At 32.5% G+C, this 25265-nt stretch overlaps 1 protein-coding gene across 12 annotated transcripts in view; it reads right to left on the reverse strand.

The window, feature by feature from the left end:
• CEP170 (centrosomal protein 170) overlaps nucleotides 1-25265 on the reverse strand; it is a 117118-nt gene that overhangs the window by 14919 nt on the left and 76934 nt on the right. For 6 of the 12 annotated variants that reach the window (XM_075995520.1, XM_075995514.1, XM_075995523.1 and 3 more), the window contains 4 exons: nucleotides 23188-25023; nucleotides 15720-15954; nucleotides 2849-3026; nucleotides 488-658 (listed from right to left, as the gene is read on the reverse strand). In XM_075995520.1, the coding sequence (XP_075851635.1) occupies nucleotides 488-658; nucleotides 2849-3026; nucleotides 15720-15954; nucleotides 23188-25023 (2420 nt within the window). The remainder of the gene's footprint in view (nucleotides 1-487; nucleotides 659-2848; nucleotides 3027-15719; nucleotides 15955-23187; nucleotides 25024-25265) is intronic. The other 6 variants (XM_075995517.1, XM_075995524.1, XM_075995522.1 and 3 more) reach the window with 3 other exon arrangements.

Consider the following 25265-nt stretch of genomic DNA (forward strand, 5'->3'; position numbering starts at 1 on the left):
ATATTTCACTGTAGTCCTGAAATGCATTCTCTGAATACTCATGAAGTTAAACATTTCTTCTTATTTTGTAGGCCTTAGGTATTTCCTCTTTGGTGTAATGTTGCTCATGTCTTTTACAGATTTTTCTATTGGCTTTTGTCCTTTTTACTGATGGGTAGGAGTTTTTATATGTACTGATTATTAATCCTTTGTAGGCGATATGTTTTGCAAAAGTTTGTAACTTGTCTTTTCACACTCCTTCAAGTATTTTCTGAAAACAAAAGTCCTTAATTTTAATATATTCAAATTTATTAATCTTCTAAAGTCAGACTTTTGTGCCTTTTAAGAAATCGTTCCCCATGACAATTTTTTTTTACTGAAAGTTTTACAGTTTTGTGTTCACCATTTAAAAATTTAGTTCATTTGAAATTATTTGTACATGATGTGACATCAGCATGATATTTTATTGTTCCTCTGCCATGTTAAAGTTTATATATAATTTACTTACTTCATCCCTACTCCAGGTTCTTCGCCTCGTAATTGTTAAGTGATCAGGAGGCTCTGTTGGCTGAGGTCTTGTATCACCAGAGCGACCGTTGTTTCCTTCTGGTGTTTTAGAATGAACTAATGGAGGGATCTTTCGAAAGTTGAGGCTTTCATCGAAAACACGATCAACCAACTAATAGGACAAAAGCAAACTCTTATGAGAATAGAGTAATTTGAAAAAGTACATACATTGGCATTATAATTTTTATGATTAGACAGAAGTTATTCCATTCTCAAGTAGTAATAAAAGCATGACATCTTCAATAAACCAATTATTCTTTCTTTTCATAAGCATTTCAAAGGTATTTCCTTCATAAAATAGATGTTCATCTACATAGATTTTATTTTCAAAATTCTGAAATATGGAACTATGTTAAATTCAGTTCTTCCATGGATAAGATTTTCTCCCAATGCAATACAGATGGTAAATATATAAAAGCTGAGCCATGTAGATGGACAATGAGTTCATTTTACTCACATTGCCTTACCAGTGTAAAATAATGTTTCTCTTTCTTTTAGTTTCCTATCTTGTTTTTTCCTTTTTTTCTCCCCAAATCCAGGTGCCAAATTTCTTCACAAGATACACAAATTGCAATTCCAATTAAGTTTACAAAAGGAAAAAGAATTTTAAATTCACAAAATAAATATTTTGGTCTTATTAAAAAAAACTTTCAACAATGCTATAGAAATCACATACTCTAGTAAAAATGATACACTGCCATCTACCGTGCAAATTATGGACATACAATACTAAGTAACTCAGGTTTACTGAAGAGGGAATAAATTCAAATACAATATTCTGAAATAAAACAAAAAGGAAAAATGGACTATTCAATGAAATGTTTGAGTAATTTTACTGGGTCTGAGTGAATGTATAATCATGTTAGGTAAAATTTAGTTAGAAAGCTGAAAAAATAACATCTTCATCATTTTAAATGCACGAGAAGAATTGTGTATGTCTTGCCACCAATAAGATCCTTTTGTTTTTCACCAATAAAGATGATTTTATAGATAGTTACAATTGATCAATGTGGTAACAAAACTCTACACAGACTGATGAAACATCATTTATTAAATTAGATAACACATGAAGGAAAAACAAATTAGGTGACCATAAAAGAATCAGATTAAAGAAGGAATGTGACAAAAAGCAACTAAAGAAAATATTATAAGCACAGATTACCAGAATTAAATTTGTCAAAAAGGCTAACCATTTTGGACTACTATTTAGAACTATTTTATAAAATTAAGGAAGTGGAATCATCAATATCAGGGACTGGTAAACTTTTTCTGTAAAAGGACAGATAATAAATATTTTCTGTCTCAAGCAGAAAATGTCTCAAGCAGAACTGTCTTAAGCAGTTTCTGTCTCAACTGCTCAATTCTGACACTGTAGCACAGAAACTGCTATAGAGGACAATTCTGTGTTCTAATAAAACTTTATGAACACAGAAATTCAAATTTCATATAATTTTCATGTTCTGAATTATTATTCTGATTTTTCAACCATTCAAAAATGTAAAAATCAGCCCTATGTTTAGGTCCTTATAAAAACAGGTAGCAAGGCCATAGCTTGCCAACCCCTGAACACACAAATTCATTCTTTTAAATGCCAATACTTTGCTTGCATTTCTGTTCCAGATCAAAACAGCCAACGTGGACAGGGAACACCATTAATTTTATATTATATGTTAAAGGTACTCTAACATACCTTCTGGAGCAATGTTATGAGAATGGTGCCCCCTGGAGTTGCACTGTAGGAGGCCTTGGTTTCAGATGGGCAACAGTCTGTATGTGGTAGCTTAAGTTCCAGAGTTTATAAGAAAATTTTGAATTTTTTTGTGTGTATTATATATTTCAGTTTTCAAAATATCCTTGCTTGTGGTGTGTGTATCCTCAACAGAATTGTTAAAGTAATGAAAATGTAGACTTTTTCTCTTTCTTTGCTATCGGAGATATCTCCTAATTAACTAGCAAGGAAAATACCTTTTTAATTGGAGTATTTTCATAGTCAAACTCTATAAAAACTTCATAAAATCATTTATCAAATTTTGATTTGCTTTTCAGATACGATTTATAGTCACACTTCAAGTGAAGCTATGGACCAGGAATTAGCAGGGCAAATGCTCATTCTAAATGATTTTCCATCTTTACGCTATTAGTGTAGACCAAATGTTTAACCTTTATGAGTTTTGTTACAAAAAAGAAATTTGTTAAAGCAAAATTGGAAAATGCAGAGCTTCATGCAAATAGGGAGGGTAGACATAACTAAAATAAACTAAGCAAAAAGCTAAAAGCAAAAGAAATAAAGAAAAGAAAGAACCTTATGCATTTCTCCATGAAGATCTCCTACCTCTTCTCTAGTGTCTATGGCAGAGCCAGGGGTGGTGGCAGCAGTGCTTACTGTGGTACTAGGGGCAGTGCCTGATGAAGTCACTGAATCTATCTCTCCTGCTACATCGTTGATCTCCCGAGCAATGAGAGCAAGATCTTGGCTGATCCTGGTAATAATTTTAGAAAAGAATTTTAATCCCATTAAATAACAGCTCTAGAAACAATCATTTATGTCAGAATCAGTTATATAAGTTGTATATCTAAAAATTTATACTCAAAACTTAGGATTCTTTGGAAATGCTATTATTTTGATAATCAAAGTCTTAAAGTTTAATTCCAAAAATTAATATTAATGAAACTAAATTCCAAATAATCTATATCACCTTGAAAAAGATACTTTAAACACCCTGAAGTACAGATATATCCTTAAAATATACCATTAATGTTAATGACTACCATTAATATATCAGAGGGGTTCTTATACTTGGGAGGAATAGAGAGAATTCAAGGAGTCCTTGAACTTGGATGAGAATAAAACAATTACAACGTTGTTTTCATTAACCTCTAATTGACACTTAACATTTCTTTTGATTATAAATACAAGAAAAAAACCAGAGTGGTATTAGTAATACTGGTGATTTCTGTCACCAACAGAAATTTCTGTTGGTGACAGAAATCACATTATAGTTGCTACAGGTATCTCAAAACATCATTTACAGTCATCACTACTTCAAAATTACTGTAGCCATTAAACCCACAATAACCTTTTATTTAATATGTTAATAATTATATATTCCTGTATCACTTTAAAGTATTTTAATAACTGTATTTCAATATAATAGGATTTCTTTGTAATTCTAAGTATTTTATGTTTTTGTATTTAGAAACATTTTGAGAAAGGCTCCATAAATTTCACAAATGACTACAGAGGTCTATAGTACCAAGAAGTTAAGAACTCTGACATAATACTTCATGCTTTGCATAGTACTTTCTAGTACATTATGTCATCTGAGGCTCACAAAGTTCTTTCAAGGTAGGATTTATCTGATTTTATTAATGAGGACACATTCTCACAGAAGTCGGATAGCTTGGTCATGACTGCACAACTTAGAAGTAGCTAAGGCAGGACCAGATGGTAGGTTTAGTGCTTATTTCCACAAAGCTGTTTGTGTTTTTAGCCACATAGACTGAAGAACTAAATAACTGTTACCAGCGATAATCAAAGGAGAAAATAGACATTTTTGTTTTAGAAGTTTTTTTTAAGAGGAAGAAACTTTAAAAAGCTACCATTGATATTCCTGTTTCTCAAAAAAGACTTCAATTCAATAAAACAAGAAATATTTCTAAGTTGCATCCATTGCACATAAATAAACTCAGTTTGGCTACTTCAACAGGGAAGGTTTGGGATTGGCAGAATATTCTTAAACGTTTATATGAAAGCCTCTGCAACTTTGAAACCAAAGTAAAAAGCAAATACAAAGTAACTTTTTTTCTTAAAGAGATGGGGGTCTCACTATGTTGCTAGGCTGGCCTCCAACTCCTGAGCTCAAGTGATCCTCCTGTCTCAGCCTTCCAAGTAGCTGGGAATACAGGGGTGTGCCATGCCCAGGCTAAAGTTAACATTTTTTAACTTATGTAAAATGTGAGTTTGAAAGATTTTCTAGGAATGCAGTAACTACATAAAAATTTAACTAGATTTTAAAAAAGAAGCTAAGTTGAAGCTTCTGGACCCACAGCAGCAATTTATGGTCAACTAATATATAAACTTTGTAAGAAATGACAGATAGCAAACTCTTTTGGTTACCAATACAAAAAGGTAGGAAAAACACCAACAAATATTTGCTGACCCCTTATTATGTGCCACGTACTATGTTAGGTCCTAAATATTACAATGATGAAGAAGTAGGTGTGGTCCCTGGTTTCATAGAGCTTAGAATAGTAAGCACCATTATAATATAATGAGTATATTAGAAAGAAGCTTTATATTCATCAACTCATTATTAATATCTTTTCTTAAGATAAGGAAAATAAGGCTGAGAAGTCATGTGACCATTTTTTGGCCAAGGTCACAAATAGTAAGTGCCATATCTTACTAATATGCTATGATGTCTTTTCATTACATCATGTTACATCTCATATTATCATTCTATATACAATTTTTAAAAGCATATTAACTGTCATTATGATTATTTTGAGAATAGGTTTAAAATGTTCCCTTAAATAATGTAGTTAAGTCTAACAATTAGCTGAAACAAATGAACTAGGGTGAGAAGCAGAATAGCCAAGCTTAGTAAGATAAAAAAATAGGTAAGTAATAAACTAAAATTTTTATTTTATCAGATAAAAATAGATAAAATCAGCAAAATTATTTTATGTATCTATACAATGAAAATTCTACTCTTTGTGGAAGCAGTATGAATTAATTAGCAAAAACATGGACAACAGCAATCTCCATGTTATGCAATAAAAACTATATTAAAATGAGCAATTTTAATGTATATACTATATATTATTTATTTGAAAACCTAATAGACAATTTTCACATTTAATTTCATTTTATTTCCAAATTTAGATAGGACAATAGTACCAAAAAAATGAAATGTTAAGGATTAATAAGTTCTATAATATTAATGCTAGTCTTTTTTCTTTTTTTAATTTATTCACTATTGTTAATACCAAGTTGCCAACTTGTTTACACCAAGTTTTACATCAATATACAAGCATAGAAAATATAAGCAGGGAATATAAGCAGATAGATAGTAGGACCTTGGTTGTCCCCAAATTTCCCCATGTAGATTTGGAACTAACAGAATTTACCTAAAGAATTAAGTTTCTACTGATTTTTTTTTTTTTTGAGACAGAGTCTCACTCTGTTGCCCAGGCTAGAGTGAGTGCCGTGACATCAGCCTGGCTCACAGCAACTTCAAACTCCTGGGCTCAAGCGATCCTGCCTTAGCCTCTCAAGTAGCTGGGACTATAGGCATGTGCCACCGTGCCCGGCTAATTTTTTCTATATATTTTTAGTTGTCTAGCTCATTTCTTTCTATTTTTAGTAGAGACAGTGTCTCGCTCTTGCTCAGGCTGGTCTCAAACTCCTGACTTCCAGGAATCCTCCTGCCTCAGCCTCCCAGAGTGCTAGGATTACAGCTGTGAGCAACCACGCCTGGCCTAATGCTAGTCTTTGTGTTTTCCTGAGTGTCAGAACCATTGATCCAATTTCAAAAATTTTGTAGAAAAAAGTATGTGCTATTTCTTTTAAAAAGTGAGATAAAAAATGTACTTTAAGCAAGCCATGAAATTTATAATTTTCTTATGTAAACTATCTCATTAATAGCACTCTTATTTAAATCAGTTAAATTTTTTTTTCACTGAAGGGTTATATACTCAAAAAATACATTAACTATAGATTTTGGGTATATTAGAAGCTAAAAGGAAATATTGAAAATTAGAGTCCTAGTGAAAATTAGGCCTGATTAAACACGCAGTCTTTACAAGTGTGATCTCATCACCACAATAGAAACAAACTATCAGATTTTATTGATTTAAACGACCAACATTAACACTCCATTGGGTTTTAAATTAACTAAAAAAAAAAAGAAAAAGGAAAAAGTATCTGCTTTATTTTTCAATAGCATATTAAGTTTCAAAAGTTTTTATATGTAACTAGTGTTCCAAAATACACACATATAAACCATTAGAACAAAATTTCCTTTGATTTTACTGGAGAAAGCAACTGATGAGCTATTAATGAAGTATACTAGCTTTAGAATCCTAACACTGAAATTAATGACAGGAAATCTAACTTTAGTTACCTTAACACTGGCTAAGAGATAATAGCTCTAATTTTAATGACTTAGCTTTTAAAAAATAATTTAGTTTTTAAGTGACAAGAAATGCTAAAATATAAAATTAGTTTAAGGAGTGACATTTAGAGTCATTCTAGTAAAGCTATGATTTCCACACTATCTAGATGAGTTTAGTAAGAAAATAAATATTTTATAAGGGGAGAAAAGGAGTAATCAGCTGAATGATACTCAGGAAAACTAAAAAAAAAATGAGAAAAAAAGGCTAAGGTTAGCATAAATGTCAATTTGAAATAAAAATTGCACCATATAATAGGACATTTTTGGGATATTGAAATGAGTCTCACTCCTGGGTCTCTTGAAGCTTAAAAGGAAGAGAAGATGGGAAGATAAAACCCTATTCTCTTCTCTAGTGGTCTTACAACTAAGGAACTTAAGAGATGATTCACAGAAAATATTTTTAAAAATCAAATTTGATAACTCTTACGTGTTTAAAAGACCTTTAAGACAATCACTGTATATATTCTTTTGTATTAATCTGTAAATTTTCATCTTTTTAACTGACCAGGCACCAAGTTCTATCAATTTTTCTTTCACTGGGTTCTCTTCCAGCAAATGCTTATCATTTTTTTCCCATGTTCTCAAATGCTCATGAATGCAACAGTGCAATAGACTCCTACCTTATTTTGACCATTCTTTTTTCTCCTGAAAGTATCTGAAATATGAAATCAAATATTCCTTAAGGAACATTTCCAGATCAGTCACCTATGAAAACTTTTAAATCGATCCTTTTTTCCCTTCATTGTTTTTCTGAGATTTAAAAATCTTCTTCATCAGCCCTCAATCTCACCTACCCACTTTTACTTCCCATTCATACCACTACATTTGTCAGTTTAGACGTTATTATCCTCAAATACATACAACTCATTTAGGTCTGTGCCATTGTTTATAAATGGAACATTTCTTTGGAATGTTCTTCCTTTCGTCTTCTACCTTCTAAATTCTATATATCCTTCTAAGCTTGGCTCAAATTCCTTCTCCATGAAGTATTCCCAGAGTATTCTGGTCTTTACTGATCTCTGAATTTCATTAGCACTTAAAATCTGTATGCTTAGTTTAGCACAATATTATATATGTAGGCATTTTGCTATTTTTATGGATTAGCTTTTTTAATTGAAATTTTTAACGAATTTTTAATTCAAATTTTAATAATTGAAGATTCACATGCAATTATAAGAAACAATAAAGACAGATCTGATGTGCCCTTTACCCAGTTTTCCCCAATGGTATGGATTAGCTTTTAATCCTTGTTGCAATTATAAACTCCTTTAGAGCACAGGCTATGTGTTTTATGATTTTTGTCTCCCCAACAATGACAAACACAGTCAGTGGTTAATAAAAATTATCTGATATAATAGGATGGATGCACCAAGGGAATTTTTAATCTGATATACAATAGAGATCATGATAATGAGACATAAAAAAAATAATGCAGAAGAATTTAGCTGTCCTTCTTCCTCCCAATTCTTAGCAAAGACATAAAAGCCAGTAACTCAATAATAAAGAGCCATAGTTCTTTTCAAGAGTCAGGGAACCTGTACTAGGCCCACACATTTCAAAGGCATGTATAAAAAAAGATTTAAAAGCATGTGGCTAAAAACAAATTTTTGTTTCATTAAATATTTACTTTAGGTTGTATCTTTGCTTCCACACCTCGCTCCTGTTTACATGCATGCATGCTTGCTCGCTCTCTCAAACAGAGTAAGAAGTATAGTGGTTTAAGGTTTACAAGGCATGGAAAGAATTTAAAAAACATGAAATACCAGCAAATTGACTTGCTGAAATTTCACTTAAAATTCTCATTATTTATAACAACTAAGGAAAAAATACACTTTTAGAGACCATGTATTAGCACATGGGGTGAAAAACTCAAATTAAAGTAACCATATTCAGGCAATAACCAGAACTATAAAACAAGACATTTAAGTTTTTTACTTTGTGGTCATCAGTATGTGAGAAAAAAGTTCTAGATATTTCCCAACCAGTGAAGACCAATTTTTACTCCCTGTCTGGAGGCAATCCAAGTCAAATGCTCGGGACTATTAGCCACAGAGCATGAATGCTTAGTAAGGTCAAATAGATACTTGGGAATGCTGTCTACAAATAAAATACAGTATTTTTATTAGTATAAAAAAAGTACCCAGAAGTGGCTTTTAAGTCATAAAGCCATAATTAAAAAAAATTTACTTGATTTATAAATATTTATAACTACATGTTTCCCTGAAGCCTTTTCCTGGTTTTGGCCTATCTATTCAAGACTATTTCTCTCAGCTGTTGAAAGCAATGAACATAACTACATTTATACTACTACTTTGCTACTAACTGGGTTTCTTCTTTCTTTTTTATTAGAAAGCACATGGTTTTAATATAGCCTATGGCTTGGTGTGAAGCCGAATGCCCATCTTCAGTTCTTCTTGACATGCCTTTCATATAAGAGACATGTGTTATCACGATAAACTTAAGCTGATTCTCGTAAATTCACTTCAGTTTTCCTACATATGCAATAAGCATTTCTGTATTTTAAACCTTGATACTTAAAATGAGATCAACTATTCTGTAATAAAAGCAACATATGTAAGTGTGACCATAAACAAGCCAGACTGACTTCCATAACATAGATCCTTGAGATGTTTCATTACTGGATAATCATATCTTATACAGTAAATTATGAAAAATAGACACGGAATTTCTCACATCTTACCTTTTTTTCCAAAAAATTAATTGCAGCTAGATAAAAATGGTTCTAAGACACAGAATTTCTATGTAAAATTTTTTAGAGTTTGATTTAAAAATTTTCAATTTGCAGTCAAAGGTATTTTTAAACTATTCAGGGGCTATTAATAATGAGTTGTAAAGGGACATTGAAAAAAACCCAAAGGAGACAAAGACAAGTTTGGGAAGAACCCAAGCATCATTTATCTGACAACATTTATTTGGTATTTACAAAGCAATGGTTATGAATGATTCCATAAACTTGACACTATAATAAAGAATCAGGAAGTCCAGCCCTCAAAAGGCTTCAAAATTAACCAGGTATTTAACCTAGTACCAACTACAGAGAAGGTTCACAGAAAGTTTTCTACTGAAAAGATCTTCCTTTTCCTTTGGTGGAAATGATCATTTATATTTATTATACGCTAGTGGCATTTTTATTCAATATTGTAAAACCTTAATCAGAGAATTTTGGCAAATCCTATCCTTGTGCAATAAAAGCAGGAGTATTGGGAGAAAGTTAATATGAGTCACAAATGTCTAGCTTAGGATGGGATAACAATGAGCTGAAATTGGAAGTTTCTCTTGGGCAGCAAGAGCAATTTCATGAGTGGCCTGAATAGAAGAGTGAAGTTTAAATAAAATACATGGAGTCTACTTCTGGCCGTCAAAAGAGGCAAAGATTTAATTTATTTTTTTAAAGGGCATCTCCCATTGTTATCAATGAAATGGTTAGCACCACAGATAAGTTATGTTTGGTGAACTGTAGAAAGAGACTTAAAACTAGACTTATGAATACGCTCGAAATAAGTATAGGACGTCAGAAATAAAGAAGTAATGGTAAGATGCTAACTTTGAAGGTCTTTTAGCAAACTCATGCCATTTTCTCCAGAAAGTCAAAGTGTGCAAGTTAAAAAAAGATGGTCTGAAGTCTTTTGACAGGAAAATACTGTCCTGATTCAATGAGCAAGATTTCAGATAGTTCTTGCAGAGAAGGTATCCTAGGTTAGAGACTATGATCAAGGGATAGTGAAGTTCTAGGAAATGCTGAAACGCTATACAGAAACTGAAGAATAACTGTCACCTGAACCAGTGGGCAAACATTCTATTCCCTTATTCTTGCTATTTGGATCTGACCTAGTCCAAAAGAATAACAGAAACCAGCTAGGCCTAGACTTTAGATATGAATGAATAAATTAGATCTTAAAACTGATTTAGCAGATGCACCTTATTCCTTGATAAAGTAATTTCCTTTCCATAGTATTTTCTCTAAAACAAAAAATACTTTAGTATTATCAAAGCTCACCTCTTCTACCCACACCCCTCAGTGTAGCACATCTTTCAATTATATTGTAATTAAAGACTTGTTTACTAGATTTCAATACACAGAAATGCTTCATTAAATTATCTTATAGAAAATAAGAAAACCCACACCATTTAATTCTGGCCACTAAACTAAATTGACTAAATTAATTCCTACCAAAACCCAAAACAAAACAAAAAGCACAGAGCCTTTAATAATTAATTAAAATTACAAATAACTTAGTTTTTTACTGTTAAGATTACCACATATTCGTAACTTTAACTGTAAATATTTCAGGCTTGAAAGTATGAACCATAGTTGTATTTTAAAATGTTTTAAAATATATTTGGTTAGTAATCTTTTTATTTTAATTTCACTAATAAAATTATACATAATATAAAGACTCAGTAATAATAAAAGCCTTTTGTCTTAAAATGCCATGTGACTCTACTTTGGGGTCAATCAAATCAAGGTATGGGACTGGTAGGTGTGCTAAGACACATCTACTTAATGATCATTTTAATATTAAAAACAGAACACTTATATATCAGTGTTTTCATTATCAGGACAAAACATTTTAAAATAACTGAGTTTGAGCTGAAAATATGAAGAAATCCTTGGTTGAGATTCTTAGGTACAAACAGGGTAAGCCTAACAGAGTGTTTTACAAACTGTAGGAACTTAATGTTGATTCTAAAGCTCTAGTTATATCTGGATTCTCGTATACTTAAAATGTATGAGATGTACAAAGAACTGAAAGTTTCAAATAAAGGTCTAAATACACCACTGTTTTCTCTGCACCCTTTTAAAATATAATGAACATTTACTGACAGTTTACTATATGCCAAGCACTAGGTTAAATATGTGCATCAACTTGTCAACTCTCTCAAATTGGCACTATTATCACAATTTTACAGATTAGATCACTCCAAAACAGTTAATTAACTTGTCCAGGGTCACACAGAACTTGTGGTAGAGGTGCGTTTGAACCTAGAAGGTTTCAGAGTCCTTATTGTTGATCATTCGACTACACTGCAACCCTATAATTCAGATTATCCCTCAGAATTCAGCAGCATTCACAATTCACTCCCCATTCTCTGGTGAGATCTACTACCACAGCTTCAAGTATTTACTTTTTGTGAATGACTCTACAACTATGATTCCAGCTACCGCCTTAGAAAACAAAACAAACAAAAAACCGCTTCCCTGGCTTTGAGATGTATGGCTGAAAAATATACCCTGAAAAATTAAAATCCCAAAGGCAAGTTTTATTAGCACAGTGCTACTGACTAACTAGCAGGAATAGGCATGAAAATCATTAGAAGTTAAATAGCCTGGTCTTAGAGTCCTGCTACAGATAATAAAATACACAGATAGTAATACAATGCACATAATAAAATGGATCCAAGTGAAAATATGATGTACAGCCCCTTTTCCCTCTTCCTTTGTATTATAACTTTTTTCTACTTGGGGAAGGGAAGTGGATTTGACCTAGAAGAAGAAGGTTTTTTGTCTTTCTAGTTTAGAGTAGAAAGAGCTTAAGAGGGGAGGCCTACTGAGAGAAGGCAGACTTACATTCTAGTTTCCCCAGGCACCATTTAATCTTTTGCAGCTGGACATCTCCTTCAAGTGAAGGAAAAAAAATGATAACATAAGAGCAAGACCTGCTATTGCCAGCGATGTCCAGAAGAACAAAAATTATGTCAAGATTCTCTCACTACAAGCATTTTGTGGGCCCATAATGATCCATGGAGCCCAAAGCACATATATGCCCTAACTTTAACTAGAACAATTGGTTTAAAATGATACAATAATTTAGTCTCATAAAAAGCTATTTGTATGGTAAAACAAAACTGTTTTAAGCAGCAGAGCAAGATTAGAAGAATGTGTTCTCCAATAATAAAAGCAATGACAAGTGAATAGACATTAAAAACAAAAAAACCATAAACGTTACATTAAACAAATGAGCCAGAAAAAACACAAGTCACAGAAGTCAATAAAGAAAAAACGAACACCATTAAATAATGGTAAAAGTTTGTTGTTTTTTAAAGCATCTATAAACTATATAACTCTTTGAGAATGTTGCCAAGTATAACACTTGAAGATTATGGTGTTAAGTAAAGAGAGAACTAAGTTTAGGGTGTATAAAGTAAAAACATTTAGATAAAACATGGCATACTGGAGTAAAATTTAGTTATCTTATAAACTTAAAAAAAAGTAAATTTTAACTATTAATACTACAGCATCTGAGTATAAGCTTTCTTCAATGTTCAGCCACCCTAAGTTATTAATTAAAAATCACATCTGCTGCATGAATTTTACTCTTTTTTTAAACATTCCTTTTTTGGTATTCTTTTTTTTTTTAAGTTTCAAGATATTACAGGGATATAAATGTTTTGGTTACATGAATTAATTTTGTACAGTTTGAGTCAAAGTTATAAGTATGTCCAACACCCAGATAATATGCGTTTGCACCCATTAGGAGTAAATTTACCCATACTCTCTCCTGGCTCCCACTTGCTTGATTTCTGTTGAATTTTAGTACCGTATGTGCACATGAGTGTTAATCAATTAGTTCCAGTTTAATAGTGAGTTAAGATAGAAATCAAAAGATACTTCAAACTAAATGACAAAGGGGACACAAGTTATCAAAATCGGTGGGATTCAGCAAAAGCAGTCAGAAGAGGAAAATTTACAGCCTTAAAATGCCTACATCCAAAAGACAGAAAGATCACAAATCAACAATCTAATGAATTGTTTCAAGGAACTAGAAAAGGAAGAGCAAACCAATCCCAAACCCAGCAGAGAAACAAAATAACTAAGGTCAGAGCAGAACTAAATGAAATTGATAACAAAAGAATTATACAGAAGATTAATGAAACAAAAAGTTGGTTCTTTGAAAAGATAAACAAAATCCACAGGCCTCTTGCTAGATTAACCAGACACAGAAAAGGACCTCAATAAGCTCAATCAGAAATGAAAAAGGAGATATTACAACTGATACCACAGAAATATAAAACATCATCTCTGAATACTATAAAAAGCTCTGTGCACATAAACCTGAAAATGCTGAGGAAATGGACAAATTCTTGGAAACACACAACCTCCCTAGGCTCAATTAGGAAGAAGCAGAACTTCTGAACAGGCCAATATCAAGTAATGAAATTGAAGAAGCAATAAAAAGTCTCCCCGCCACCAAAAAAAAAAAAAAAAAAAAAAAAGTACTGGACCAGATGGTTTCATAGCTGAATTTTACCAGATCTACAAATAACTGGTATCTACACTGCAGAAATTATTTCATAACACAGAGAAGGAATGTATCCTCCCCACTGGTGCTACAAAGCCAGTATCATCTTGATACCAAAGCCAGGAAGGGACACAACAAAAAAAGAAAACTATAGACCAATATCCCTTATGAATATAGATGCAAAAAATCTCAATAAAATCCTAGCAAACTGAATTCAGTTGCGTGCACATCAAAAAGTAATCCATCATGATCAAGTGGGCTTCATCCCAGAGATGCAAGGATGGTTCAACACACACAGATCTATAAATGTGATTCATCACATAAATAGAAGCAAAAACAAAGACCATATGATTCTCCCAACAAACACAGAAAAAGCACTGGCCAAGATTCGGCACGTTTTATGATAAGAACTCTTAACAAAACAGGCATAGATGGAACATACCTCAGTATTATAAAAGCCATATATGACAAACCCAAAGCCAACATCATACTGAACAAGGAAAAATTGAAAGCATTCCCACTTAGAACTGCAACCAGACAAGGTTGCCCACTGTCACCACTTCTGTTCAACATAGTGCTAGAAATCCTGGCCAGAGCAATCAGGCAAGAAAAGGAAATCAAGGGTATCCAAATGGGGAAAGAAGAAGTCAAAATATCACTCTGCTGATGATATGATCTTATACCTAGAAAACCCCAAAGATTCTGCCAAGAGACTCCTGGAATTGGTTACAAAATCAATGTACACAAATCAGTAGCATTCCTATACATCAGCAACAGTCAAGCTGAAAAATCAAAATAAAGACTCAATATCTCTCATAATAGTAACAAAGAAAATAAAATATCTAGGAATATATTTAACCAAGGAGGTGAAAGACTTCTACAGGTAGAACTACAAAACTCTGAAGAAGGAAACTGCAGAGGAAGTAAACAAATGGAAAAGCATATCATGCTCATGGATCATCAGAACCAATATTGTTAAATGTCTATACTACCCAAAGTGATTTACATAGTCAATGCAATCCCCAGTAAAATACCAACATCATTTTTTTTTGCAGATTTAGAAAAAATAATTCTACACTTTATATGGAATCATTAAAGACCCCAACTAGAAAAGCAACCTTATGCAAAAAGAACAAATCGGGAGGCATCTCCTTACCAGACTTCAAGCTATCCTACAAGAATTTTACTTTTTTGTAAATAATCTGAAAGTTATAATAAAAATTTATCTAATGTTCAAAAATAATCATATTTTGATTTTATTTTTAAAGAGCTGAACTGTAAGGAACTCACGAATATATGAAGGAAAATCTGCTTACTATAATTATCTCCAGAGAACATTAGCAACCTATCTCTAACAGGTATACTATTACTGCTTTGAAGTTTAAAGGAAAGTAATCAGTAAATTCTTCTTATATAGATCTGATACTGACTACCTTTCAAAAGTTATACTTACTCAGCATCTCTATTAGAAAATGTTTAAAAAGGGAAGATGGACAGGGAAAAGACCAAATAAACTCACTCTACAACGTGTTAGTAGCACTGGCATTAAAAACAAAACAAAACAAAAAAGTAAAAAAGCTGGATGGAAAGTAGTATTACTGACAAAACTGAATTCACAGTTGTCTGTGGATTTCAGCTCTTTATTACGACAGACCAACTAAAAGCTAAACTTTCTTACCAAGGTGAAATGTTCATGGAAATTTTCAATTCTTAAAAATAACTCCTTAAAACCAACCTGGCTATCTCTTCTCGATGAGCAGTCCAATCTCGGATGTAATCTTCCTGTTCTTTAATCCGGTGCTTGAATGAAGAACTAGTAGGCATTGCTGATCCAGCGCTCTGCAAGCGAGTGGTTTTCAGGGCTGGAGAAGTACGTAGACGGGTATGTTTAGGGGAATTACGGTTTGATCCAAATTCATCTTCTGAGGTGGAAGCATAATCAGTAGGAAATCGCCTCCATCTTGAATTTACTAAATTAGTTTAATTATTAAAAAAAGAATTATTATGTTATCATTTAAAGGAGGTAAAATAAAAATCATGACTTCTAAAACACCATGAGAGTGTACACACAGCACAATTTTCAATAACTGACATACACATACCTCACAAAAACCATAAATCTACTATTCCTTAAAGATAGAAACATTATACTTTGGTGAATTAAAAACAATGAATAATTAAAAACAATTGAAAGACCATGTTTTCTGTAGTGTGGTGAATAAACATTCAGATGAAAAATTTCATTGATGATAAACAACTATGCAAGCTCTATTCATAAATGTTTAACTCCGGTACTTTTCAATTGCAAATATTTCTCATTTGAGTGAAGATAAAATGACAGCAACAACATCAACGACAACAAAAATAAAAACAAGGGAAAAGATTTCCTCATGCCACATGGACTTTCAACATGGAAATGGTAAAATTCCTCTTTTCCCAACATACAGATGAGCATAATTCCTGCTGTGGAAATTATGCCTTTATGGCAGAAAAAAGACATTACCTCTGTCATTCAACATCCTGTTATGCTATGGTTGGAAAAAGTCTTTTTACATGGTAAAAAACACAATAAAGCATCTTCAGTACAACTCTCTGCTGCTTTGACACTGAAAGCATACGGTGAAAATAGACAATGGCATAAAATCTACAAAGAGTGAAACTCTACAAGCTGTTTTCACAACCATTGACACTTAAGGCACAGGAGATACTGTGAACAGTCACATTAAAGAAAGTGGCAATCACTTTCTTATTTATGGTTAGTAAAGACATTTAAAGAATGGTATAGCTAACACACATTTAAAAAATCAGAAAACAATTAATGCAGACACTTTACTACTGTTAATATTAGAATCAAACAAATAAATAATTTGAAGCATAAATAGAGATAAAAAACAGGGAAATAAGGCTAATTCATGGTAAACTTCAAAGGGCAGGAAGCATGTCTGTTTAATCCACTAATGTATATCTAACACTTGGGAGAGTATCCGGCTAGTAGCAAATGTTTAATAAATATTTTTGAATAAATGAAAGAATTTCTGGATACAAATTATTTGCTTTTTTCAAACCTGATAAAAAGCATACATGTGTGTGGTGTTTAAAGTGACAAAACCTTGGCACCTGATAGCAACTGCCATTAATACTAGAATCTCTCTCTTTAACAGAAACTGACCCTAAGCTGCATAGATCGGTGAAGTACAGAATTTCTTTATCTTTTTCCACTAGAAGTTTATACCTTTTCTGTCTTTTCCTCCAAAAATTATTTTTTGCCTGGTGCTCTTTAAGGCTGAGTTGGCTCTTAGATAAAAGTGACATACATTACCACTAGCACTGGCTTAAGGAACAAATATATCTATAATTAGGAATATGCCATGAATTAGAGTGTACCACCCATTTGTTTTTATTCACACTCCTATTTGGAGTTCCTGATGTTTGGAATTAGATCTATTGGTAAGAGAGAAAGAACGTATGCAGAAAGTTCATGGATCTCTGTAAAAGTGTGTATAAATAAATACATATATAGAACTTTAGGTAACTAATCAAATTTTTGAAGGACGGTTTAAATATAATTTCTGATTTTAACATTGTAAGATAATTTATTTAACACAGATAATACTTTTACCACAGTACAAATTTACTTATTCCTAGACATATGAAAACTCCCATGAATTGACATGACCCTGAGACTTAAAACCAATTTTGGGAAAGTTCAGGAACAAGAGCAAAGAAGTCTTAGAAAAAAATTAGAAATACAGCAAACAAAATCAGAAATATGACAAATTAGTACTTCTCAATAAAGGCATTTCATTAAATGCCAATCTATGTTTATTTTTATATCTTATACTATTAGTCATAAATAAGAAAAAGATTTGTTAGATCAAATGTTCCCACTTTTGATTGGGAAACTATGGTCACCAAACCTATATAATTAAAAATTATTTAGAGAGAAAATTAAAGCAATAACAAAGAGCTTTAATAAACTGCAGAATATTTGAAAACATAAGTATGATGATAGGAACGTAGTTAATTTAAAAGAATGGCCTCAATGGCTGATATATTTCATGAGTGGAAGACTACATGAAAGCAGAATGAGAAATTGAGTATCAAGTGCTACTAAAGTATGTTAAATGTCAGGTGACAATATGTAAGTAGAGCCATATTAGAATTAACTTTCTTTTTTTTTTAAGTGATGGGTCTTACAGAGAAATGAAAATACAATTAATAAATCTTCAAGCGATAAAAAGGGCTATTTTTGCCAATGGAAAACACAGCACACATGGTGTACTATGAAGAAAAGCTCAAGTTACCTCCAGACACCATTAGCCTGTGTAACACCAAAGACCAGAGTTCAGACTGAGTGAGATGATAACTATTGCTGGAGAAGGGACTAGGAATAGAGTTTAATGCCAGGACCTCTGAACTGTTACTTCTCACTGAACTTCTTTTAAAACTTTTTGCTTTCTTAACCTTTGCTTCCAAATTACAGCAGCTATATATTTCATTTGAAAAAAATTCCCTAAAATCTAATTAACATACAAGAAACTTCAAGTTAAAATGTTTTTATTAATAACTTTCCCCCAAACCTACTTATTTCATAGAATTTTAGAACAGAATGACCTTAGCCATTAGCCTAAATTCTTCAATTTGCAGGCCCAAAGAGTTCTTGCTTTGCTTAAAGTGTAAGGCAGGTCTACTGACTGCCAGAGTTCAAAACTCATTCTTTGTTATTCCAACTGCTTTACAATTAAATAAGAGAAAAGCCTCTTTTTAAAAAATTTCCATTAAGTTTTTTTCAAAAGACATCCTCCATTTCTCATGGAAAGATGCTTTTTCTGATTTCTACCTGTGTTGAAAAAATTTTACTTCTTTCTCTTAAATTTTACTCTGCTTAGGTAATAATTTACAAAAATAAATTTGATTTTATATAATCAGGTCTATTTGACAGATCAATATTACTAACATATTTAATGATAGATCATTAAACTGAAAATTTATACTAAAGGTGTTTGAAATGCCAATCTCTAATGATTAGTGAAATGCTAGATAGCACAGATTTTAAAATGAGAAAATCCCAAGATGGGCTTAATTAATCTTATAGCTCACCTCAAACTTATTTTAATTACATTAATTATAAAATTTATTTTAGTTATAAAATGTGCAACACCCCTCTTGTGGGAGTAATAAACTACTGTATTCATTATAAAAACATACTATCATCTATGATGTCTAGAGAATTAAAAAGAAAAAAGTATCATGTTTCTGTGAATGATCTCATCTCTTTGTTGGCATTCAAACATATAACTACAGATTTAGCAAATACATTTCAGAAAACACATACTACATCTTCATACAAATCAGGATATTATAGGGAGAAATTAAACCATAAATATTTTGCATATATGTTTATGAACATGCAGCAATAAGATCATTCAGGGAAAAAAAGCCCTGACAGTATAGTTTGGCCTTGGACCTGGAGGAAAAATTAATTTAAGCCATGATGCATGACAGGAGTTAATTTTTACTGTCTATAAATTTTAAAGATTAGAATAAAAAAAGGAAAGCAAATAGTATAAAATAAAATTCTAAAGGTATTAACAAAATATTTTTATTTTCTAAAATGGGAACTTATAATGAAAACCAATTATTTTGTTAATTCAGGACCCTTAATTTTAAATGCATCTTATCAAAATACATCTGGATATTTCCATTACAACTTGATACTGAAGAACCATTGAAGAAATATTGGGGAAAAGTACTATTTAAACTTCTAGAAGCAAATTACATCAGAGAAGCATAAAAAAACTCTTACCCTTATTGCTGCTAAATTAGAGATATCCAATCTTCTATTTTTATCATATACATTTCTTTAAAAACTTTTTAAAGACAGTCTAAAATACAAAATCTGAAATTACAGAATTGTTTTTACATATGCCAATTGGGACAATATCAAGGTGCTAGGTTCAGATATTTCCAAGATCTTTAAAGTTTACACTGTACATAGCAGCAACCCTCACTAGTATGATTTCACAGTCTTTTAAATCATATTTCAAAAGACAAGATTTTTATTTTCTTTTTCTATTCAAGATAATCTAATTGTCTCAAATAGAAATGTCATAACATTAAAGACATCTCAACTAGCAACATCAAATAGGTATAATGGTTGTTTTTACTACCTTCTCCATATAATTATTTTAGTATGTTCCCACTGAATGAAAGATCCTAGCCATTATCCTAGATAAGATATAATAGCACAAAATAGGCACCTAGAGAGAATCTGAATATACAATCCGAAATCACAATGTGGCTTCAAGCCCATAGGTGGAAAAGAGAGTATGAACTGGGTAAAACATCAAAATTCCAAAAATTTTAGTAAATAATGCCAAAACTTTTAAATTGTATATTGACCTAGTATATACTCCTAATAGTAATTCAATAGAGCTAGAGCTGAATAGTAATTCAATACAGCTAGAGCTGTCTTCTGGAAGTTTGCATACATGTAAATACTCAAGACTATTTCCTAGTGCTAGAATTAATATGGTAAAAAAGCAACAGGCTGGAAATTAAAAGCCTTGGATTCACATCCTTCCCCTGTCATACCTATGTGACTAGGGCAGGTTATTTCATCTGCTGGCCTCAGTTCCTTAAAAGGAATAACGCTTTTAGTTCTTAAATTCCATGATTCTAATTATTTAAAATACTGCTAGTAAGTATGAAGAAGGCTAAAACCATGCACCTCAATTTGCTCTGGGGAATTTCATTAAACAACTCAAGGCTCTTTTGCCTTGTCTTTCTTTCTTTCTTTTTTTTTTTTTTTAGAATTTTCATAATCTATTTGTGGGATTTCAAAAAAATTTTAATTATTATGGGTACAGAATAGTTGTATACATTTATAGGGTACACGTTATATTTTGATACAGGCATACAATGTGAATTAATCAAATCAGAATAACTAGGGTATCCATCAGCTCTGGCATTTATCAAGTCTTTATGTTAAGAACATTCTAATTCCACTCTTTTAAAGTATACCCTAGCTTCTTACTGATATAGCCGCTTTATAATGTTATCAAATATTGTTCATTCTATTTAACTCTCTAACTGTATTTTTACACCCATTAACCATCCCCACTTTATCCCTCTTCCCCTCTACCCTTCTCAGTCTCTGGTAATCAACATTCTACTCTGTCTCCATTAGATCAGTTGTTTTTAATATTTAGTTCCCACATATGAGTGAGAACATGTGAGATTTATCTTTCTGTGCTTGGCTTATTAACATAATGTTCTCCAGTTCCATCCATGTTGTAGCAAATGGCAGGATTCTATTCTTTTCACAACTATATAATATTTCATGGTTTATATGTACCACAAAGGTTCTTTTTGGATACAGAAAACTGAATGTTTATCAAATTCAGTATTCAAAGGAGAAAATGAAATTTGTCTTTATATATATATATGTATATATATATAAAAATAAATATGTCATCTTATTTTTTATTTTATTTGTTTCTTGGAATGGGTGCATTAATCACATTTGGCTTGTATTTCAAGTAAGTCCCTCATGCTAAACTTTGAGGAATAAAACCAGATCATTGGTTAATAGTCAACCAGCACAGAACAGCTGTTCCATGCTACCTCGTAATATACAATTTATGCTAAGACAAGAAAATACTGGAATATCTTCATGTATTTAAATGGAGATGAGGTAATAAAACAAGCAGTGTGGCAGAAGAAATTTTATGAGGAAATGCAGCACAAATGAAATGTGAATTGAAGAGGTAGAGCCATAAGAAACAACAGAATAACAATACAGAGTAAACATAAACCAAAATAGAAGTTAGTTTTAAAATATCTGACAATAAGTTCGCAAACCACCAACCAAAGCTTGAAGCATGGAAATGAGGACTGAGGTAACAAGGAAAATGCCATCTGCCATCTCTTTTTGGAACCATGATTACACGTTATTTAGCCCACATCTGCTCCTACTGTAGATGATAACTGTTACTACTAAACCCACTGACCAGTAGAGAAAGAAATGGATAGATGAATGGAGCAGAGGAAAGCAGCAATGAAGAGAAGAAAAATTAAAAGTGAAAAAATAACATACGCAAAGTACCACTGGTTTTGGGTCTTGTAGGATATAGTATGGTAGATATTAACAAACCAAAAATAAAAAGGTGAGAATGCACATCAACTTCCCCTCCACTCTTAACAGAAGACTTGGGGGTCACTTAGATACTTGCTTACTGATCATAATCACAAATCTTCAAGTCTTACAACAGTTGGTCTCTACCACTGGCCTTTTTGGCCACGCCCATACATGAGTCTGATTATGAAGTAAGGAGAGCATGCTTATAGGATACACACAAATATCCACCTCATTATTCTCTGGTCACACGTGTATTCTCAAGGTTTAAGCTCTGAATATGAAGTACATACATAGACAAATATGCCAAAAGTAGTTATATTTTGGTAGGGAATAAGTAGCTTTTATGGTTATATTCAATCATACCTAATTACTACAGTTAAATAATATAACAGGACTTTGAAGGATAATGTTCATAACCAGTTAAATTTCTACAACCTAGTTTGGCCCATATGTACTTAGTGATTGCTTCATGAAGCATCTTCTTCCACTGAAATAAAGAGCTAGTTTTCACCTGTTCTAACCATAAACAGATTTAATTTAAAAAAGTATAAATCAAGTATGAGACATTTCAAATCAAGTAGGGGATAAAAAGAGTAAAAAAATTGATTACTTTACCTCTGAAAGGAGTAATAAAGGGCATACTGCTTTTTAACAGGTTTATAAGGGCTTTGATATAAGAGGACATTTAGAGGTTAAATACATGCTTTTGGAAGCATGATGTTAATTCCTATTATACAAACCAGATAATTTCTAATTTAATTTTGAAACACAAATCCAGATATACCACCAACTGGAAAATTAAAATTCCTAAAATAGTTCAACCTATTTCTAATTTTAAAATCACTATTTTGCCCTAGGACTTTAATTAGAAGTATGTATAACATATGAATTTTCCATTTATAGCTAAATAAAATTATCTTTATAAGAAAAAAAACCCCACTTTCTATCATAACCTTTCTTTTGAATATTTTGGGAAGATGACAACTAGAAGTTTAATTTTTCAAGAAATGAGCCCCAAAACATAGAACATACTAATGTTACTAAAAATCTGGATCCAATTTACCTGAAGGAGAGCCATGAGTTGAAGTCATACTTTTGACCTTGGAGTCTGATAGTCGAGAGATACTGTTAGCTCTAATTCTAGGAGAAAATTTATCTGATGGTACTAATCTGGCTCCACTTCTAATGATGGCTTCTGCGGTACGTGAAGAGGCACTACTTCTAGATATCGTTGCTTCAGAGTCACTACGAGCTGACAGTGAGCCCAATCTTGTTCTACGAGGCTGAGCCAATAAATCAATCCTAGAGATGTTACGCCTTCCTGTGGGAGGTTTTGATGTAGAACTTGTTGTGGATACTTCAGAAGCAACAGATGCTTTGTCAGCATCAGCAAGTTCACTGTCTGAAGCTTCACCAAGTCGTGCTCTGCGCAAAAGGGAAGTTCTGGTAGGTCGTGGCCTTGGAAGAGTGGTTGATTTACTGGATGAACCAGATGCTATAGGAGAAGTCTTGGATTTTGTTACTTTACTTCCTTCCAGTTTGGAATGTACATGCTCATCAGTGGAGGTAAGTGGAGTCCTTCCATGAGATTTACAAGAGTAAGTTTCCTGATCAGATGACATAATATCAGAGATAGCAGAATGAGGTACACTAGAGGTTTGGTCATCATCTGTTAAGTCTACTGAAGGCTGTCTTATTCTCCCACTAGATTGTACAAATTTACGACCATCTGCTCTTGAACCTACATCTGTGGAACGACTTTTTGTTTTCTTTTCAATTTTTTCCCTAGCGCCTGAAGATGATGATTTTGTAGCATCTTTGGAAGGAGAACCTGTGGAACACCTATCTTTATAGAGGCTAGTGAAACTCTTACGCTTTTGGGTCGACTTTCTTTCAGTCTCTCCAGTAACCAGACTGATTGTACTAGCTGTATCCACATCAGATTCTGGTGAAATAGAATTGTCTCTATTATAACTGGGAGTATCTGGGCCTTCATCAGTTTTATTATCTTCACGCAGTTTAGCTTCTAGAAAAGCCATTACTGCCTCAGTGTCTTTTAGAATAAGGGTTGTGTCCATACTAGAATCAGTATCCAAAGACTCATTTCTTTCTCTTATTCTACTTGCAGACGTTAATGTTAAAGAAGGGGGGGTAGATGACGTCTGTTTATTTATATGGGGAATAAGTTCTATGGGTATGTTTGGGCTAGGTTTTTCTATAGTGAAGCTCCCTTGTCGCACTAAGGACTTGGAGGATTCCTTCTTGTCTCCTCCCTTCAAAGTCTGACTTTTCAGAATTTCCTCAGCTTTTCTTCTCTTGCTCTCATTTTGTATAACCCTATCTCCTTTGCTAGAAGGATGTCCTGAAATTTTTTCTTGAGGTTGTGACTCCTGCTTAAAAGATTCTTCCCTGCATTTATCTATCTGACTTGAAACATTTTTGGAAGACAATTTAGTAGCTGTCCACTGTGCCTCCTCCTTTTGTTCTTGTTGGTGCTGAATTTTTGCTAATGTTTGCTTTACCAAAGAAGCTTCCTTGTCAGTTTCATTTTTCTCCTTTCCAGGAGAAGAGCTGCCTAAGTGAAGTAAGGTTTTATTATCTCCACCAGTTTTAACAGTCTCACCATTTATTGCCCTATTCATTTTATTCAGGGCTCTGTCAGCATCTTGCTTATCTTTTTGGTATACCTGTGTAGGAGTTTCTTTCTCCTGAAGTTCTGTGTCTTGTTTTTCTCCTATCTCTGACCTCGGTGTTATAACCTTTGCTCTGGAACTCTCAAGAGACTTTTCTTCATTTGGAAGTTGGGGAAGGGTTCGTCTCCTTCTTTCTCCCTGACTAGCCAAAGAAGTTGCAGAGCCAGTACCTCTCGTTGAAATGCCAGATTCACTGATATCTGTATCTACAACATAAAAACCACGAAGAAGAAATTAATTAGGGCAAAAAATTAAAAATAAAAGGAATATTAGATAGTCATTCCTTTGTATCTGTAGAGATTAGTTCCAGGACCCCCCACGGATACCGAAGTCTGTGGATGCTCAAGTCATTTATATAAATGGTGCAATATCTGCATATAACGTATGCACATCCTCTGGTATACTTTAAATCATCTCTAGATTACTTAAACTTACCTAATACAAATAT

Source organism: Microcebus murinus, chromosome 19, assembly GCF_040939455.1.
Source record: "Microcebus murinus isolate Inina chromosome 19, M.murinus_Inina_mat1.0, whole genome shotgun sequence".
Lineage (NCBI taxonomy): Eukaryota > Metazoa > Chordata > Mammalia > Primates > Cheirogaleidae > Microcebus > Microcebus murinus.